Genomic DNA, 21340 nt, shown 5'->3' with positions numbered 1-21340 from the left:
TAAAAAAAAACAACCTCGGTTCTTTCAGCCAAAACGCTCGGCTCGAGTGCTTCCGCGAGCGGTATCGGGCTGACGGTTGTTTGCAGAGCCTTCGCAATCACCTGTTACGCGGTTATCATGAATTACTTTCCGTCGACTTTCAGTGCATCCCTCCCTTTGTGTACACATTCTAGCATTGGGCGAATCACTTCGTCTCCCTTCCTTCTCTTCCCCCTTCAAGCAGCCGTCGATCCTCTCTTGCTGGCATTCCATCCACACCGTCTCGGTGGCGAGATGTTAACCGCCTTGCCTGGTATACAGGAGTTCGTGGCATCGTTGCCGACCCTGACGCCTGCTGTATATTTTGAGTCTTCGTGTCTCTCTCTCCCCCCGTGGTCGCATGGATTCTTCTCCACGTCCTCCAGTTCCCCACCCCCCCCCACACACATTTAGAAACTGGCGTTTCAGAGTATTTGGCCGCGATAAATGTCCACGTGACAAGCCGCTGTGTTGAGCTGTCATTTGTGGCCAGGTCGCTTCTGAAAAAGACCTCTTTCGCTCAGTGGGCATTACCTGGTAAAATAAAACGGGTGTTTTTTTTCAAATCTTCCGATTTCTCTTACCACCTCACTCGGGCATGCTATGCCCAAAATTATAATCTCCAACTTCTCGTCTCCATCTCCCGTTCCTTTATTTAAACTCATGCAGCTCCACAATCTCTCTCTGCATATTATCTTTATATCGTTGGATTATATTCACTATGTAACAAGATTTTTCTTCCTGGGTAGTGTTATTTTCTAATTGCTTATGTTTCAAACGTATAAAAAAAATGGCTATTTTTATTCCCCACAAACTTTGCTTTTGTGACCAGGACTTTATGTGAAGGAATGACACAAATGCACGTTTTCTCATTGAAAATAGGTAAATTTCGAAATCATTTTTCAAATTTTCTTGCTGTGGTTCACACCTGATGATGATTGCTTGTGTTGCAAGTCGAAACGTCGTGATCATTTTAGTGTTTTGTATTTTTATAATTTTATTGTTTCCCTTCTACGTGACTTTACCGAAAGAACCAAGAATATAATATTGGACTCGTGCCCGTCTACTCGCTGACCGCGGGGCTCGACACACACAGCACACTCAAGTCCCCATACACGATGAGGCGCTTCTTAACCAGATACATTATTGATCCTTTTTTTTTAAGTGAACGTACCCATAATTGGGATGCCCACACCGATGAGGATCTCTTCGGAGAAACCGCTTTGATAGCCGTGTCGGAACTGCGTACCTCCCCGCATGAGCGAAGACGCATCGATGGGAGTCAGATCCAGAGATAGATCCCGGTCGGAATGGTGGTCGGTTGGTTCCGGTGTGACTTGGTGCTCGTGTTGTTGATGCAGCTGTGATTGTATTTGCTTGTGTGCGATGATGGCAGATGGTGCGATTTATGCTTTCGTTTTTTTATGGTGTCGTCGTTCAAGCAAATTGCCTCTCAAGATCGACGATGCAATGAGTCGGAAGGCAGCAGCCAGCAGCCAAAGCAGGCGCCAACAAAGATCCGCAGTCCTTCATGTATTCACGATGTTTTCAGCCAATGAATATTTGTACGTGTGTGGAAATAAACCAGAGCACCCGGAAAAAACACAAGTGCAAGGGAGCAACATACTATCCCACACAAAAAGGGGCAGGCGAGTCCACACACACACACACTGCTGTACCCGGCGTCTTCCGTCAAGCCCGCGTATGGGAATCTCGATGCCCACGGGGAGTTTCACAACATTTTGTGCAATCCATCAACCCTCGGCTCCAGTGCTGGATTTCCAGGCGTGGGTGGCCATCGCTGATCATTGCTTGGTGGGACTGATTTGGCGGTTCTGCTGATTGGTGCTGTGAATGATTGGTCGGTTCTGATGATTGATGATAATGTGACTATGATTATACTTATGTATATAGGACTTCTTTCGCGACGTGTAAATCGGGACGTGCGGGGGGGGGGGGGGCGCAACTAACAACAAAAATCAGTTCTAAAGAAATTAGTTTTCGATTTAGACCAGTGTTGATGCGACTGAAATCGGTTGGTGTTAGTGCGATTGGTGCTAGTGTGAAGATGATTGGTTGTCCAGGCGTGATAAATGTTCACTGGCAACCGTTAACCCTTTCTCTCGTTCCGAGACACCTGCAAGTTGCAGGGTGTGGGTTCCCGTTCACCTCGGAATATCGGAAACGTGCGAGCGACTCGGCCTCAAAATGTTAGTCGGTAGCGCCGTTGTTTTTAAAAACATTGTACTCACCGCAGACAACTGCAGCGACACGACCACACTCAAAGCTGGCGCCAAGCTGTGCCACACGCCCTCCCGCACGGCCAGATTCCTTTTGATGACATACGTATGTACAGGTATGTACATTTTTGGAGGGTTTGCAGACAATGAGGAGAAAAGCCCACAATCTTCTTCGCAACGACAGGGCGCAAGTGCGACAGGTGAGTTGGCAGGGATGACCTTGAAACGAGGGGTGGAAAGAATAGAAGCCAAATGCAACTCTGCATTCATGCCCACCCGATGTGATTTGCCCGACGACGCAATTTCACTACGCTCGGCAGCATGGGGCTGTGAGAAAATGAGATTTATTTTAAATTTTTAACAACTACTGGCATTTCAATGGAGAAGTGTCGCAATTTCAACATTTAATGAAGTAGCAATTTCAAACAAAAAACAAAACTTATTTCACTTTTCAACCCACGTAACGGTATTTGTTTAAAAAAAAAAAACCTCCGGAGCTATTTCAAGTTCCTTTTTCATAACAGTGAATGGTGAAAAAAACATTTCTGGAATCTTATCCGGTACGCTCAGGGAAACCAACTGACAAAAAAAAACCCGCACCAAGCCAAAGGTGGATTATTTCTCGCTCTCTTGCAATTCACCATTAAAATTCCAAAGGCGAAGGTCCAGCAAGACACTCACTCGCAAAAGAGGCTCTCCTTTAGAGCAGTAACTCTATCAGATGGGAGCAATACGTTTGCCGGCTAATATTCACAAGCGCAACGGACCGATTGATTTGTGAAACGTTATCAGCGCCTTAAACAAGCGAGGCTTCAACTCCGTCCCCCCCCCGCCCCATCCTTTCAAGTAACACGAGATTAAGAAAGAAAAGCTTCACTTGGGGGCTTGGGGGAGAAGACCTGTCCCGTTTTTGTCGACACTAATAAAGAAAAATATTAGACGGCTCGTCATCGTTGTTCAGCCGAGCGCAAACCCCCTCCCCCCTTCCCCCTAGGAAAAACACCGCTGCGACTCGCGCACACACGTTTACACACACCGGCCAATCCCACACCGGAGCCCTCGGGCAATTCCCACCGCCGATGCCGCTGGGTATCGTCGAGCGCACGCCGGTGCGGGCGGCCGCGCTCCCGCGCAGTTCGGCGAGGATCGTCCGGCGGTGGGGGACGACGCAGGCGGTCGCGGCGAGCTCACCGGCGCGGCCCCCCGCGGCCCCTTCCTCTGCCGCCCCGACCTCGCCCTCGACCCCGACCCCGGCCGCGGCCGACGGCTGCACGCGCGGAAACCACACACGCGCACGCGCGCAGGCGAGCAGATCGGCAAACGAAATTGGTTAGAAACAGGTTGAGAGGTGCGTGCAAACTTGCGCACAAAAGGACACTTTAGAGCAAATGCACGGCCGCACATGCGCACACACGCAAAGACAAATATCCTCCACATAGCCTGTAACAACAGACTGTTGGGGCAAATGCTGTTAGCTAGCACCTATGAAGGCTGACACGGCACACGAGGGGGTGGGTGGCTAGCACCACACCTGGCTGCCTTTGTCTCCCTAGTGCCGATGTTTTTATACGTCGCACTAGGTACTAACTTGAGGCCGAGTCGACCTAGGGGAGGCCCAGGACAGGTTCAGATAATCGTTACTGGTGTTGGCCGTGAGCGCTAATCGAACCAGGGTCACCGGGTTTGTAGCGCAGCGCGCTAACCACTACACTCCCACTCCATACAAAGACACACGCATAAACAAGCACACGTGTGTACACAACCGTAGAGATAAGCAAACATATGGCACACACACACAAACAGGGACACACAAACGTATGTGCAAATAGATACAACCACAAAGACACGAAATAAACAGCAGATTAAAATAACCGCGTGGACGCGGAACCCAAACCAACACACGGGCGCGAGTGTGCACGCAACAAAGACAAAAATCACCGGCAAGCACACACACACACACACAACCGCATGACACATGATACACACCCACACGACAACACGCAGCGGTTAAAGAAGGCAAGGCAGCGAGATTTGCACAGGCAGGAAGGGCAAGAGAGCGCCAGGTCTGCCCATTGATTGAAGCGCACGTGCCACGTTTGCCAAGCCCTGCTATTCCCTAGGCTTCACCGCTAAATTCTCGCCTGCCGAGTCTTTAAGGTCATCTTTAAGAGTTCTCGGTGGGGGATGCTCGCTAGTTTGTGCCCGAGCCCCCCACCCCACCGAAACGCGCCAGCCCCGCACAAGCTGCGTGGTCTGAAGTGGCACGCAGTCATTTACGTCGCGGTAATCTGCAGACGGGAGCAGTAGAATCAGCAAGCGAGTGCGCCAGGGGCTGGGTGGAAATCGTTGCGTCGCAGGATCGCGAGAGATGGCATCCACCAGAGCCCATGAGTTGGTACCGATGAGTAGGAAGGAGCCTCCGAGATAGTGCCAGTGTGCATGCGTCCGTGCACTGGTGCCCGCACGTTAACACCCGACGCCAGTACCCATACATCAATAACTCCTGTTCACGACCTTGGTGAGTGGGCAGTATACGAGTGCCCGTATGCGACTTCCTGTCCCGCTGGCAGCAGTCCACGATGCCTCCCCCTCCATCCCTCTGACCCTGCGTACTTGCTCACCGACTGCCCTTGCTGCAAACCGAGGCTCAACGCCCTCCTCTCATACTCTGGCCCACGACTGTCTCTGCTATTCAATACATAAACCGTATAGAGCAGGGGTCACCAAACTTTTTTCACAGCGGGCCGGATAACTGATAGAATGACGAGCGCGGGCCGCATAATCATTCTGTTCAATACTTGGGGGCGGGAAAGATGCGTATTTGTGTGTGTTGCCATGGAAACCATGGTAACGTCAGAGCGTAGGCTCTGACGGCGGGCCTTATGGACCGACGTCGCGGGCCGGATCCGGCCCGCGGGCCGTAGTTTGGTGACCCCTGGTATAGAGGTACGGGTACACGACACACTGTTTAATAAATCGAACATATTTTTGGTACATACCTCCCCTTGTTGTCCTCCCATCCCCAACCACCCCACTGCCGTGGTCCACTACTCTCACTACCACCGTGTTTACCGTTCCCATCAACTGTATTCATTGATTCCTCCACACCCATGGTGAAGACTCGGGATCTACCACTCTCAAGACTGCAGATGACAACAATACCCTCACCCGAGTCACTTTTCTTTCTGCTTCTTCCCTCTCACACTGCACCAATCTGGAATTCCCTCCTCTCATACCCCCCCCCCCCCAAAGCTCTAATAACAACCTCGTTCAATGCAAGGAACACGTTACACTCCTCTGTCGCTTGCAGCGTCAACGGAAGTGCCGTTTGCTGCTGGCAGCTTAAGGTTTTAGGGCCCGTGCTTTCCAACCGTTTTCAAAAAACATAAGTACACTAAAGCACAGTATTCCCTCGTCAATCGCGGACTTGCCATCCGTGATTTTGGCTATCCGCGAATCGCATCTGGAACTCTATACCACGACTACTGCATCGAGAGAAAGTGATGCGTGAAAGCGATGGGTGAAAGCGATGAGATACAGTGATGAGATAGTGTTGAGCTAAAGCAGGGGTCACCAAACTTTTTTGACAGTGGGCTGGCCGGATAACTGAAAGAATGACGAGCGTGGGCCGCATAATAAATAAATATTTCTGGAGCGTCGGACCTGTGTTGACAAGCTGGCAAATCTTGGGGCGGGAAAGATGCGTGTTTGTGTGCGTTGCCATGGATACCATGGTAACGTGTTGCCATGACGTTGCCATGGAAACCATGGTAACGTCAGAGCGTAGGCGGAGCTACCACGAGCCGGGGAAGTACTTGGTATGGCGCGAAATAAGCAAACGTCACAATAAACAAGAAAATCTAGATACAATACTTTAAAATAGTAAATTTAAGGAACATAGCAGTCAGGAGGTCTCCGCACGCGTGAAGATCTCCTAGTATTCTAAACATATTATTTAAATTTAAATTGCATCACAACGTCTCGTGTTCCATACGTTTTTATCAACCAAATTCAAGTACCGTCGGCGGGCCTGATGGACTGACGTCGCGGGCCGGATTTGGCCCGCGGGCCGTAGTTTGGCGACCCCTGAGTTAAAGTGATGAGATAAAGGAGTCAATTTACATGTATTTAATAGCTATTCGTAGGCCAATATCATTAGCCGTGAAATATGATACTCACAAGCATCTCCGGAACGTGACCCTCACGAATAACGGGGAAATACTGTATTTTCATTTTACCAGGGAAGGCCCACCGAGCTATATAGCAATTATTTTTAAGCAATCTGGCAAGAAACGATAGCTCAACAAAGCGGCTTATCATCACGTGGAACTTTATAGCAGCATAAACTCTCTAAATGCATGTTCATTATAAATGTTGAGGGAAAAACGGGAAGACTCGGACAAAAATCCACGCGATCACGCAGAGAGAGAGGTTAACTACCTGGCCTGGTATACAGGAGGTCATGGGTTCGATCCCAACCCCGACGCCTGTTGTGTGTGCATGTGCTGCCTGTAGTTGCATGGATTTTTTCCGGGTACCTCCGGTTTTTCCCTCCACGTTTGGAATCAATATGCCTTTTGAGTAGGTATGTACATATGTATGTAGAACTTCTTTCGCACTGTACGTAGCCGCTAACCATGCTAATCAGAAGTGCGGGGGAAGGACAACAAACTATGGGTCTCTGTGCGAGTTTATGGCTCTTTGTGCAAGTCTATGGATCTCTGTGAGAGTCCACGGGTCTCTGTGTGAGTCCATGGGTCTCTGTGCGAGTCCATGGGTCTCTGTGCAAGTCTATGGATCTCTGTGCGAGTCCATGGGTCTCTGTGCAAGTCTATGGATCTCTGTGCAAGTCTATGGATCTCTGTGAGTGTCCACGGGTCTCTGTGCGAGTCCATGGGTCTCTGTGCAAGTCTATGGATCTCTGTGCGAGTCCATGGGTCTCTGTGCAAGTCTATGGATCTCTGTGCAAGTCTATGGATCTCTGTGAGTGTCCACGGGTCTCTGTGCGAGTCCATGGGTCTCTGTGCGAGTCCACGGGTCTCCGTGCGAGTCCACGGGTCTCCGTGCGAGTCCACGGGTCTCTGTGCGAGTCCACGGGTCTCTGTGCGAGTCCACGGGTCTCTGTGCGAGTCCACGGGTCTCTGTGCGAGTCCACGGGTCTCGGTGCGAGTCCCATGGGTCTCGGTGCGAATCTATGATGCACGTGTGTACGCTGAACTTCTTTCGCGCCATACGTAGCCGGCAACCGTGCTAACCGCGAGGCAAGTCGCCGTGCGAGTCGTACCGGCTTCCCGCTTGCGCGCCTTCGCCTTGGGGCCATCGTCGACGAGCAGGGTGTCGAGCGGCAGGCTGTCGGGCAAGATGTAGTAGCGGATGTTGTTGCCGCGGATGCTCAGCGAGTCCAGGGTCACCGGCTCGCGGTTCTTCACGGTCAGCTTGACGGCCTTCAGGTGCGTGTTCATGCTGATGTCCACGCCTGCAACCGCACGCACAAAAGACAAAGATTCCCCCGTGTAGCCTTAACAAAATGCAACTATGAAGGCCGGCATGGCACACGAGGGGGTAAGGGGGGCCAGCACCACCCCCGGCCGCCTTTGTCTCCCAGTCGCAATATTTTACACACGGCACTGGGTACTTATTTGAGGCCGAGTCGACCTAGGGGAGGCCCAGGACCGGTTCAGATGCTGTCCGCCAGCGGTTATTGAGCTCCACTACTGCTCCCCACGGGCGCGCGCACACGTACCCATGTGCACACGTGGACGGAGTAAAGGCTGTGTTTCTCAAATGACAAGTCCTCGTGAACGTGGTTAAATGTCAGCCAGATCTGTCTGGGTCGGCGATGCAGACAATATTTTCGCACCCGGCATACGGCATCCAGTACATCTTCTCTCGCTGTGGCTTTGACTACTAGTTGCGTGCCACCTACTCCAGTCCATCAGCGACCGGGAACAATTATTTCCCGCACCTGGCATACCAGGACCAGTATTAACCTCCTCTTGCTAGAGCCGAGGCTAATAATGACCCGTCCACCCCAGTCTACGGTTTACTGGGACATCAATTGGCGAGGAATTAACGCCTGACCGTGCGTGACACAGCACGGCATGGTTTTCCATCCTTGTTAATTGTCATACAAACACAAATGAAGTTATGCACTGCACGTGCTCGTTGACTGCTCAATATCTGACAGCACCGATCAAAATGAAGATGCCGTGTGTGCGTGTGTGTAAACGTACGCGTCCCATGCACTGTAAGAGCGATCTTAATTTGAACTGTGAAAAAGGGTCATTGCCCAAAACATTGCCTCTTATTATTTCAAGGCCACAAAGTGTTATCAACAAATGTGTTCGAGTTTTTTTTGTTTTATACCTGTGCTTGTTGCAATACCGCCAATACAACAGTATTACCGAATAATGTTGCAATTCAATTAGCACTCTGTACAGGTGTACGTACATGCGACACGTTTAGCAATCATCGGGTGTGTTGCAGCAGTCGATTATTGCGCAATGCAATGCGTGTAAAACTGCGAGCTTAAGGAGGAATATAAAAAAAAAAATCCATGCATCGCTCCACCCCTAAATCTGTAGTCCATGCTCCGGCTACCCGACAGGCATGAAAATCAATGCTACTTAACTGCAATGCAGCCCATCTTGCACATCTTGCAAATCTCACAATGTAGCCAACATACGTGAGTCAGGATACTGTCACTCTTACAGCAAAACACAAACACCCGTGGCATTCCAACCTTCCCACACTCACGATGATGAAGTATGCCAATCCCTGTCACCTCCCCCGTCTCTTAGATTCTCCACCTTCGAAATAAAATAATGTTAAAAGCCGCCTATTCCCCACGACCTCATTATGTGTCCTCCTTCGTGTACAACATTTTGAGATGCAGTCATTCTGGGGCGCTGCAGTGGTGAGATGTTAACTACCTCGCCTGGTATGCAGGTCTTGGGTTCGATCCCAACCCGGACGCGTGGTATATTTGGAGTTTGCATGTTCTCCCTGTGGCCGGTGGATTTTTTAACCCGGTCCTCCAGTTTTTGCCCTCCACATTGAGAAACTCGCGTTCAAGAGTATTTTCCTGCTATAAATGTCCACAAGCCACTTCGTTGAGCTGTCATTTGTGGCCAGATCGCCCCTGAAAGAGCTATAAAGCTTAGTGGGCCTTATCTGGTAAAATAATAGTATAGTTTGAGTTTAGCAATGCTTTCTAAATCCTGAATGTCGCGTACGATTAACTGTGAACACTCGCGTGTACCCACGTGGTCATATGCCACTGCGAGACGGTCAAAACATGCAAACTATTCACACGGCCCTTTCTCAGTCGGTAAAGGCAGTTGGGGGCCCAGGAGAAAGTTCGGACATCATTCGCCAATGACGTTAGGCATGAAAGAGAAACGAACCGCAGCTGCCTGGCTCATGGTGCAGTGCGCGAGGCACCGGCGCCACCGCTCCATTCAAAACGTGAGCCCGTTCGTAATTGCGAGGAGGGGGGAGCTGGAGGGGTGCGTCGAATATTTCCGTGTGCCAACGCCGCCCTCGCAAAAGATTAACGCTGCTTCACCGCCGCCCACGTGCGCGCGCATGCACGCACGCACGCCACTCTCAGTGCATTGTTTATGGAGTTGCCCGGGGAGAGCGACATCTTTTCTCTACGGTTCAATAGCTCAGAGAGTTAAAAAGCCTGCAAGAGCACATGGCTGCTGGCCACGTGGCCCCCGCACGGTGAGAGGAGCTCTGCAGAGCCAGTAGGCAATTAAAATAGGGAACGTGTCACTTATCCGCCGTCTCATTGCGCAATTGCGATTTTTTTTTTTTTCAGGGGGCGCGCGGGGCCGTAAAAGATTTCAATCATTGCGGGGCGTTTATGAACGCTCGCACATAATTAATGCACATTCAAGCCTCTCCGTCACTTTTACTCGGCAATTAACGAGTCACATTCCCATTCACAGCGAGTGCCGTGTACGCAGGCGGGCGGCAAGTGCGAGTAGGGGCGCGGGGGAATAAATGGGGGAGATGTTTAAAAAACTGTGCTGTGTTGTGAGTTCCATTTTGCCTGGTCGGGGATGCCTTTGTTGGGCTCTCGAGTGTTTGGCATTTCTGCTGAATCTAAAGAAACTGACGAACAACAATTCCCAGACGCGGCTCATAAAAGGCGGCTAAAGATGCACAGCGGGTCCAATAGACAGCTTCAAAGCCCATCAGCAGGAAAACAGCTGATCGCACACGAAACAGCCTCATTTTCACTACAGATAGAAACCGGCTGAAAATCCTTGATTGAATTTTTTCTGAAGACGCGAGGAAAATTCTCGCAAATCTCCCCCACCCAAAAAGAAGCGCATGGCAGGCACAGTGGCGGCAGCGACTACGGAAAAAGACAGAAATTCGCCGTGGCCTTTCACGCGAGAGGGCGGAGAGATGTCCCACATTACAACGGACGTGGCCGACTGATGATTAATGTGGTTCCGCCGCTTCAAAGAAGCAAGCGGTATTGAAAACCTCTTTCCAGACACGGCTGTGTGAAAACAAAAGGCCAACTTAATCCGCCCGGTGTCACGGCCAAGGTTGTTATTTCACAGCCGGTGCAGGGTTAAGCCTGCAGCCGATGGCGCTCGCTTGTTATCGCGAGGCGCCGACTGCAGGACCCCTTGCCTGTCGCTGCTTGCGCAGGGAGGTGGGGGTGGGCGTGCGTCACGGCGCGCGGGCGTAGCAAATGTCGCGCGGACGTTAGCTTACGGTGGTGTGCATGGCGGGGGAAAGGAATTAATACGCAGATTTACAAAATAACTGGTGCTTGCTTCTTTTTTACGATCTCACTGCAGCACGTTCTCGGTTCAGCGAGTTTAATATTTCATTTCGTCTTCTTTGCCCCAATTATATTCCAATTGTGCCACCACTGTCAGGTCATTAGTCTAAGAAGTTTCCATTTGGAACACTCGCCGACTGCAGTGTAGCATCAACGAAGGGTGACCTACTTTTGAAATCCCTTCAATCGGTCTCTTATCCTTAGGTTTGTTATCCGTACAAGGTGGTGCATGTTTTATCTGCCCTGCAAAAAGTGTTCACCACAGGGCAAGCAAACCCCAAATGGTTGGTCCTCAGATCTTGTGTAGATCCAGAATAAGGTCAAAAAAACAAATAAAAAAAATGCTACAGTCATTGGTTACCGGGCTAAGGCCATCACCTTGTCTCAAGTGAGAAGCTGGTTTAATCACACAACGCAAAATAATCATTAACACTGCCGTGGAGAATGTAAGAAACAAAATAATTAAGCAGATATTAGAGGCCTCCTCATTTCACACATCTGTCCCTGCATATCATCATCGGCAGTTCAAAACTGGATTCGAACCCAGGACATGAGTGGTGTTTGACTCAGGTTGCCTGTCTGGCCATTATAGCCCTCAGCCACCTCAAGGGAGCAGGCTTTCCTAGGGGTCATGTGTAATGGCACACAGTATGGGCACACGGGGCCAGAGGTAGTATATTGTTATTTAGAAACCGTGCACGTCTTTACTTTTTTTACAAGGTCGACGGGAGAAGACTTTGCTTCGTCGTCTCGCGATGCCCTATTAATAACACGAGCACCGCAACACTTAAAAAATGTACAAATGAAAATTTACAAGTGAAGGCAGAGGACAATAAATGATTCAAAACAACTTCTTTTGCAGTGCCAAATTTCACCAAGCAGCGAATAAAACACGCAAATTCACTCTTTCATTCACTTCGTGCACGGAATCCAATTACGTAAATGAAATGCCAGAGGTTGAAATAAAATAAAAAAAGTATCGACGTCTCAATATTACAATCCACCCCTGATAAACCAAGTGCAAGTTGCATGAAAAACACGCAGAGCACAGATGACATTTAATATTAGCACGGGCCGAGGAATTTTGCACTCGCTGCGTTTTTAACTTCCAGTCACGCAATCGCAAATGGCTGTATGTTATACTGTACGCCGGCCACATATTTTGTTTACGCACAGCAGTAAGTATCATGTGCCTCCATAACGATAAACAGTGCAGAGGGTAAAAAAAAAAACTTGCCCATGTGTAAATCCCAAAGTTTACGAGAGGACTTTCGCGTAGTCGGATATGGACAGTAAATGTGAAAACTGGCTGCCACTTTCATAAAAGTGCAAAATTCTGAAACATTATTGAGAGCCTTTATAACCGTGACTAATACTAAAGTGTGGCTGACATGAGACCTTGAGAAAATGACTAGTGGGCTACGTCAGATGCATCCCTTTTTTTTGTAAAAAAAAATAAGTGCAGCAGGGTGTGTGTTCTCCTGATCGCCAAATTTCCAGGGTTCCTGACTCAACATTCACAGAAGCAATGTCGCACCGATGCCAATACTATTCTGCAGAATCGTCCGTCACCTGTTTCTCAACAACATCGTGTCTCGGTGTTATCCAACAGTCTGTGGCATCGCTCAAATGCACCCCCATGGCCTCTCACTTTCTGCCATCACTGCATTCCCCATCTCACACAACCTTTCACTTCTGCACGACGAATTATCACTCCACGTCTAACACAGCTGCGCTGTGGTCTCAGCCATTCTTCCCCTTTCTTCATCCCACTTTTTCACCCAAATTTTTTAAAGCAAATATATCTCCGCTTTTTCCCTATGCATATACTCTCATGATATTAAACATGCCCTTTCCTAAGTCACTCATCTACTTCCGACCCTCAATGTAAATCGTCCACATTTCTTCGGGATGTATTTCAGGGGGTTGTGATTTATTAAAACAAAACATAGTTTTTTACTCCAGTTTGTATTGTCTTGTTTGTCTAGTCCAAGGAAAACAAGTAAATATATAAACTGCATTTATGGAAAATTATTCATTCCTACACATACACACAGTGGATGCATCGTGATAAGAATCTTACTGAATTTAAATGCCCCGGCCCCAACACTTTTGGGATTTAAAGAGTCTTATTTAAAAAAAAATATTTAATTTTTAGCGTTCGCAACAACCGCTTTGTGCACCGAGTGTGGCCGAGCGGGAGAAGAGTAATCAAGTGCAGGTACAAGACATTCAGTTTATCACGTAGTAGGCTTTTGCGACCAACATCATCCATAAGGTTTTTTTTGGGTTAGATCGCGTTAATGTGTTGTTAAACCCGCCACCACCCGACACAGCCAATTAGTAAGGATGTCACGTTAACAGAAAATGCCAATTCGTTACTAGTACAGCACACCGTTGTGTTGAAGAGTAAGTCCACAACTGGTTTTCATTCATTGACATTCACCGGTTTCCTCTATTCTAACAGCCTCTCTCTTATAATATAAATATGCTCAGCGTGTCTGTCAGGGCTGGGTAAATACATGGTGCGTTTGAATGTCACGTGACAACCCATTATATATAAGATGTATGTTTAAAAAATGTACAGTTCATTTGTCAATCCATTGCTGAATGAAGGCTTTACCACGCTGTTGTTTGTCATGGGGCTTATTTGACAATACTTCCTCACCATGCTAGTTGGTTAACCTGATAGTAGATTTTTTTGCATGTGATCATGAATAACACTAAAATACCAAAATTAACAACTCTCATTTCACTACTTTGTGGATTTATACAGCATTATTATTATTATTCACCTGTGACCGTGCCATGCACCTGGGTACCGTTCTTCAGCTCAATGGTCACCGTCTCGTGGCTCAGCTTCATGAGGAACCTGCGGGTGACATTGCAACACCTCGTCAGACCCACACCACAGCGGCACATCACACCACGCCGAAAGATCTTACCACTACCAGCCCCGTACCAACACGTGGCGAGATGTTATCCCCTTGGCCTGGATATACAGGTCGTGGGTTCCATCTCGACCCTGACGCTTGTATATTTGGAGTTTGCATGTTCTCTCTCTCCCTCCTCGTGGTCGCGTGGATCTTTCTCCGCGTCTACAGGTTTTTTCCTCCACATTTAGAAACATACAATTTCATTAACACGGAAGCTTGCGACCAATATCATCCATAAGTTTTTTTTGGGGTTTGATCGCGTAACTATAAATGTGTCGTTAAACCAGAGGATTTCTTCACAAATCTGGCTTTCGCCTGAGGATAGTTGTAATTACTGTCGAAATGTCGTACTCAGATTGTAAATGGCGTGGATTTGCTCTCCAACACACCGGTGTGCTGTACGAGTAACGAATTGGCACGTTTGTTTACGTGACAAACCTTACTAATTGGCTGTGGCGAGAGGTGGCGAGTTTAAGGACACATTTATAGTTATGCGATTTAACCCAACAAACCTATATGATATACGATTTGATTATTTGGCTGCTATAAATATCCACAAGCCACTTCGTTAAGCTATCATTTGTGGCTAGGTCCCCACTGAAAAAACAGCTAATAGCTCAGTGGGCTTTGCCTAGTAAATAAAATAACGGTTATATATACAGTATCACCAAACCAGCACAATAGGGGCCATCCATTTAGTACGTACGTATGGAGGGGGGGGTTAACCCAAATGCGTATGCTTGCGTAAGACGGCGGCCCAGCAGACTGCAGCTAACGCTATGCTTCAGCCTGACATTGCACGTGTTGACGAAATTCCTATAATATGGAACTGTTCGACTGGGTTCAGTCGACGTTTGGAACCCAGCGGACACTAGATAACTTTTTTAAAGTTACGCAACTTAATTCTTTAATGCAGCGGTGGACAATGTTTGCTTAAATAAATGGATATTATTCATCCTTGATCGTTTCTGCGTGGATTATCGGCCGTTCTATAGGATGCGGGGGAGGGGGGTGTAAAAAGTACACGTGCGTACAGGAAGGGGGGGATCAAGTTGACAGATTTTTGCGTACGTATTCTTGGATCTTTCGGTAAAGTCACGTAGACAGGTTTAAAGAAAATAACAAAAAAACTACGACGTTTCGATCACAACACAAGCGGTCGTCTTCAGAAAAAGGGGGGTAAGCTTCCAAGGCAAACTGTTTATAAGGGTTTGAAATGGGCGTAGCCCAAATGTCAGCAGCCAATGATAATATAAGAGGTGGGCAGCCAACTCGACAGTGGTTGGTTTTCCACCAATCAAAGGGCTGCCAGGTGAAACGTAGCATGTTAATGAGATATTAGCATGGTGATCGCAGAGCCGTAACAAAGTGATCGGCGCGCGAAGTGGCTGTGTGAGTGTGAACCCTTGCGTACGTACTAAATGGATGGCCCCATATAGCGTGCATGAGAAATATACCAGATCAGTATTCAACAACAAGCCAGCATCTATGATGAGCGCATAACAATATCCGAACAGCCACCAGTGAAAGGTCACACGTCACCAACACACACATCAGTATGCCACACCACACAACGCTACAGCACATCACATTCGCACAAAATATCATGCCAACATATAACCACAGCGACATGTAACACCGCACCAACACACCATATACCAAGGTGGCACAGCAACATGGGCGGTTAGGGTGGAATCGGGGGTAGGTAACGCACGGCTCGTCACGATTTCACTCATTCTGCCTACAAATCGGTGAGAAGGAACACCACCTCGGGTGTTTTTCGCATCGCAATCGGATCACCCGTCAACAACTCACGTTGACCGCCGAGTGCGCAGCTTTTACAACTGTGCACGTGAAAGTTAATTTGCAATCGTATCGACCAACGTCCATAAACTTTTGAGGCAGACAGGTGGGTGCGCAGGGCTATTTGCGGGCCCTGAACATAAACAAACATTGACGAACATCTAGCGAGTGCGTCAGGCCTCGGCACTTCGCCCCCCATGTCTAATTACAAGCGCACGCACGTGGCTTCTTGTAAAAGTGGCCCACATTCAGTTCACTTACAACGAGCAGCCCTTATTTCTAGCCCAGATGCGATTATCAACGCACGCGTATGGAGGCCCTCGTCCAGAAGTGGATTGATGAAAGGCTCGTACATTAGTTTACTTACAGCCAGGAGTCTCCTATACCAGGTCTTAACACAGTGCATCAATAACACTGACCAATGTCCCGCCTACAATTACAAATAGACGCGTGGTGAGGCCTTCATCCACCAGTGGGCTAATCAAGGGTTATACGTGACAATTAACTTTTTAAAACTCTCATTGAAATTTCAACTCTCGTTACCCAAAGAGTTCACTCGTGACTCTTAGCACAGAGTTAAGTTGACATCACGCTGGCAAAGTTCGCTAATCGCGAGCGTAGCTACATCACAGCTCGAACTAACTAGTCCACCGATGGCTCGTGGGCTCTTAGCCCAGATATAAAATTGGACAAAGTGAAGCAAACCTCTCAAGGGAGTCAAACGCAACCCCCGGGCTAGAGTTAAACACAGCGCTCGTAAAATAGTCAAACACAGGGCCTAAGTCTGCTAGCGTTTGCGACGGCGCAACGCGACCGACTGCCTGATAAATTTACGTGGAGCACCCGTTAAATGCACGGATTTAAAAATAAAATAAAAAAGCGCAACCTGCTGCTACGTGATGAGAGGCCACTGTTCGCTCATCAACGCGCGGCTGTCAGAGAGAGGCCGCTTCGTCAAAATCAAACCGCCGCGCGAATGAATGGAATCCCCGGGTATCCATCTATCTCCAAGACCCGCCCCCCTCCGTCGCTAAACCAGCAACCACTGCCAATTAACCTGCTAAGTACACTTAGCGACTTAGTCACCACTAGCAGCAGCGACACGAGCGACGCAGGGTAATTAACGCTTGAACTCCCCCACCCCCCTCCACGAGCTTAAAATCCCGCTCGTTGTGGCGACTCCAAACGCCAGGGAAACAAAAAGCGCGGGGGCCGTGGCGCTGCTTCGGACAACAACAAAAAAACCAAGCAAAAACCCCGCGAAGTCCCCTTTCAACTCCGAAAGGAAGGAGGCGAAGGGACGATATGGACCACGCGAGTCTGCCGGGCCATCGCGAAGACGAATCGAACCTCGCGAGCTTCATGATGCCGACGGATGGAGGCAGCGGGGCCCGAGATGGCTGGAGCTTGACGCTAGGATAGAGCGGGGCCCTGGCGGGAAGGGCCGCGGTAGGTGGAGGGAGTGGCGGATGTGACGTCACTGGGGTCGATGATAGAAGATTTGTACTTCCGGGACAGGATGGTTACCACGGAAATTTTTAGTGGCAATAAAAAAATATTTTAAAAAACGAGAAATTGGACCTCTTTTTTATGTGGGTCACTGTGAATCAATGAATGAAGTTTGAATGAAGTAAAACAAAATCCACAAAAGTTAAATATAGATTTTGTAAAAATATCAATATTTAGCGAAATTATTTTTTTTGTGAAAATGAGGTGTATACAGATTTATCGGCAAACTTTCAAACTTTGAGGGGGAAATCCCTCGGCAAAAAAAGTATCCACGTTCTGACAAAATACATTTCTTTATGCTGACAAAACAAATGGAATAATATGAATAATACTTCCGCATAGTAAAATAAAATTCGGAATTTTGTGAAAACCACTGCTATTTAAAAGCATAAATGAACTCAACACATTAATCAATAACACTGTGGCCTTAAAATAATAAAAATATATATAATAGACGACGTTTCGGGCAATGGCCCTGCATGGCACGTAATTAGAGAGGTCAGAGAGACAGAGTGGATATTTGGAGTTGCAGACTGCCCATGTTTACACCAAAAGGCTTGATGAGAATTACATTTTTAAAAATATGTTGACATGTGACGCTACATTATTCTCAGATATTGACTGACAGACAAACCTTTCAATAATCACAAAGAATTTACTCAAAAATAAACAAATGTATATTAGATGTGAAATCTTCAAATGTTTCTGACACATTGCATTGTGGGAAGATTTGTTCTAATGAGAGCAAGTCACGAGTCACTTAACAATGCATCCCTGGGCCCAAATCACAGTTCCAGGAAGATTAATCTGAGAAGTGAAATGTTAAAAGTACACGGACTGCATATGAATCTAAAATGAATAACCTTAAATTAGTTTTTACTTCTAACACACTAAAATAGGCAAGCGATGATAACTTCAATCAGCCAGACCCAGCGATCAACGTAGTTTTGCAACATTAACTTCCAGCTGGGTGCAAAAAACGTGAGAGAAAATCTCTCTGCTGCGAAGATTCACCTCTAAAACAAACAAACAAACATCGATTTAATTATCAACGCCACATTTCCCAGGTAATTATTCCACGCTGCATGCCTCTGTCTAGAAACACCTGATGTGCCAACACTAGCCATCAACAAGTACGGCATGCTCCGTGATGCTGTGTCGGTTCATGGGGAGCGGTGGTGCAGCGGTTAGCGCTACGCTGCGCTACGAACCCGGCGAACCGAGTTCGATTCCCGCTCACGGCCAACACCCAGTGACGATTATCTGAAACGGTCCTGGGCCTCCCCTAGGTCGACTCAGCCTCAAATTAGTACCCGGTGCGGTGTGTAAACATCGCCACTTGAGAGACAAAGGCGGTCGGACGTAGCGCTGGCCACCCACCACCCCCTCGTGTAGCGTTCGGGACTTCATAGGTGCTGGCAAACAGCACTTGCCCCCAATGGTCTGTGAAGACCACACAGGGGATCTCTGTCTTGTTGTTGTGTGGGTTTATATGCCAAGTCACTGCATGCCCAAGTAGCCTCTGTTTGGCCAGATAGAGGGGGGCTTAATAGGCTGATTGGGCTGAGTGGCCGGTACCAGCGGTGTCAAGATGGGCCTCTGCGAAGGAGGCTCGTGAAGGATGCTGCTGCTGGGCAGTTGGAATCAGTCGCCCTCCAACAACTTCGGAGTGAAGAGGAACTACGCTCACAACAACGAGCGGAGCGCCAGGCGGCTAAAACGCAGCAAGTTGCCCACAGTGGGGAGCACAGCTGGTGCATCTGCCAGCCATCTCGTGGGTCAGTCAACCCATGGCACCTGGGTCTGTCCTCTGAAAACTTGCCGACGATCCTTCCACGCTTCACGGTAGTCTGAGGGTGCATCTAGCCTGGGACAAGCGATGCGGTGATGTCACCGCCACACAGCGGTTAACGTCGATTTTGTTGTTGATGTTGTGTGTAAAGTTTAGTGCCAATGGCTGTCAAATTAACAACCAGTGGGACTTGAGGACGGGAAATGGCAGACCAGTCATGCGTGTACATGTAGCAAATACTCAAAGCAATCGTAACTTTCACTGCCTTAAAAAAATAGAATGGTCCAATAATTATAATTAATCAAAGGAACGTTGAGCCAACGTTGTTGATCCAACGGTTTCCAACCATATGCCAACGTTGGCTCAACGCTGACATGTTTACTGGGAGGTGACGTTCCGGGCAATGGCCCTTCTTCAGAGCACATCGATGTAGCCTCATATACAGGGTGCTTAATATTTTTTAAACAATTATATTGTGTTGTCTCTGCGCAAGCCAGCGTGTGTGTTATTATTGGACGCCACAGTGACGAGATGTTAACTACCTCACCTGGTATGCAGGAGGTCGTGCGTTCGACCCTGACGCCTGCTGCTGCTGTATATTTGGAGTTTGCGTGTCTCTCTCCCCGTGGTCGCGTGGATTTTTCTCCGGGTCCTCGAGGTTTTCCCTTCCACATTTAGAATCAACATCACGCATTCAGAGTATATGACTGCTATCAATGTCCACGTGATGATGATGATGACAGGCCACTTCGTCGAGCTATCATTTGTGGCCAAGTCGCTTCCGAAAAAAAGAGCTACAGCGCTCAGTGGTAACGAAAAAACGAAAATATCGTTATAATTTATTAATGTATTGTTTCGTGGCAATAAAACAGTGGCGGCTGGCGGGGCTGCTCGCCCCTTGTTGCGAGTATAAAACACGCGTTCAATTGAGGCCAGGGGACCGAGCGGGCGGGTGATGTTTACTGCGTTTCGTCAGTCGCGGCCTCGTTAATAGACGCAAGGGAGGGGAGAGGAGGGGAGGGTGAAGTCCTCGCTTGATTCACGGCTTTAATCAAGGGGCGCGCGCGATTCCGCGGGAGCGGCCACACTCCCCACCATGGACAGCAGCGAGGGGCAGGAAACCTCTCCAGCGAATCCTCGCGGTCCTTCTGCGATGACTGTCATGCCGGGCCAACCCCTCCCCCACCCACCCCCAAGAACGTGTTTCAAAACAGATGAAGAACCGATTCAAAGCTTTCGTGACCGCAAGGATTCATCTTCTTTGGTTCTTTCGGTAAAGTCACGTAGAATGAGAATAAAATAATAAAATAAAATAACAATAAAATTCTCACGACGTTTCGGCCACAACACAAGTGGCCGAAACGTCGTGAGAATTTTATTGTGTTATTTTATTATTTTATTCTCATTTTACGTGACTTTACCGAAAGAACCAAAGAAGATGAAGAACCCTCATCACGTCGTCATCGCCATTATTATCATGAGCAGCGGCTGCAGATGCAGATGCCGATTAATCTTATTTGGTTCCTTCGGTAAAGTCACGTAGAATGAGAATAAAATAATAAAAATAAAATAACACAATAAAATTCTCACCACGTTTCTTTACCGAAAGAACCAAAGAAGATGAATCCTTGCAGTCACGAAAGGTTTAAATCGAAATTTAAATGCCGATTAATATTAATAATTAGCATCAAGTAATACGAGCAGCTAAATGATGATGATGATGATCAATCGGCAGCAGTAACTGATACCCATCAGCAGTAGCAGCAGCAGAAGTGGCTGCAGCAGCTAAATGATGATCATAGTCATCATCAGCAACAGAAGCAGCAGCTGAATTATCGGCAGAAGGAACAGCTGGATCACCATGATTATTATCATCAGCAGTCGAATAAAAAGTATAATCAGTTTCAGCAGAATCATCATCGCAAAAGCTTGCCTAATGGTCCTTATAATCACCAAAGCTTAATCATCATCAATAGCGTAATCACCAAAATCATAACAGCATAATCACCATCATCTTGCAGAAGCTGAATTATTATCATCAACATCACCATTGCCACGGTATGACCCTTCCTGCCTTTCAATTTCGCTGTCATTCAGAAGGGGATTTTAGATTGCCATATGGGTCGTATAACCGTGGGTACTTATAGTGCTGTGTATAAGACCCTTAGCTATAATGCACAACGCGAACACCTGCCAAATGTACGAGCCATGCCCACCGAAACACAACAACATC

The 21340-nt window shown here is 48.0% G+C and overlaps 1 protein-coding gene across 3 annotated transcripts; it reads right to left on the bottom strand.

Annotated features, from left to right (window-relative positions):
- Positions 1 to 2586: 2586 nt before the first annotated feature.
- SNRPD1 (small nuclear ribonucleoprotein D1 polypeptide) lies at positions 2587 to 17312 on the bottom strand. 3 transcript variants are annotated; one of them, XM_032960259.2, is made up of 4 exons: positions 17157 to 17312; positions 13863 to 13939; positions 7543 to 7734; positions 2587 to 3525 (listed from the first exon to the last, which is right to left on the bottom strand). In XM_032960259.2, exons 1-4 carry the CDS (start codon positions 17168 to 17170, stop codon positions 3446 to 3448), a joined length of 363 nt encoding a protein of 120 aa, XP_032816150.1. In that variant the 5' UTR covers positions 17171 to 17312; the 3' UTR covers positions 2587 to 3445. The 3 variants fall into 3 exon arrangements, with proteins under 3 accessions (XP_032816150.1, XP_032816152.1, XP_075925849.1); XM_032960261.2 differs by lacking the exon at positions 17157 to 17312 and adding an exon at positions 16693 to 16803; XM_076069734.1 differs by lacking the exon at positions 17157 to 17312 and adding an exon at positions 15075 to 15198.
- Positions 17313 to 21340: the final 4028 nt, after the last annotated feature.

This window comes from Petromyzon marinus, chromosome 25, assembly GCF_048934315.1.
Source record: "Petromyzon marinus isolate PM22_M1 ecotype Great Lakes invasive population chromosome 25, UKy_Petmar_22M1.pri1.0, whole genome shotgun sequence".
NCBI lineage: Eukaryota > Metazoa > Chordata > Hyperoartia > Petromyzontiformes > Petromyzontidae > Petromyzon > Petromyzon marinus.
The sequence above is the reverse complement of the archived record's forward strand: the minus strand, read 5'-3'. Positions and strand labels throughout refer to the sequence as shown.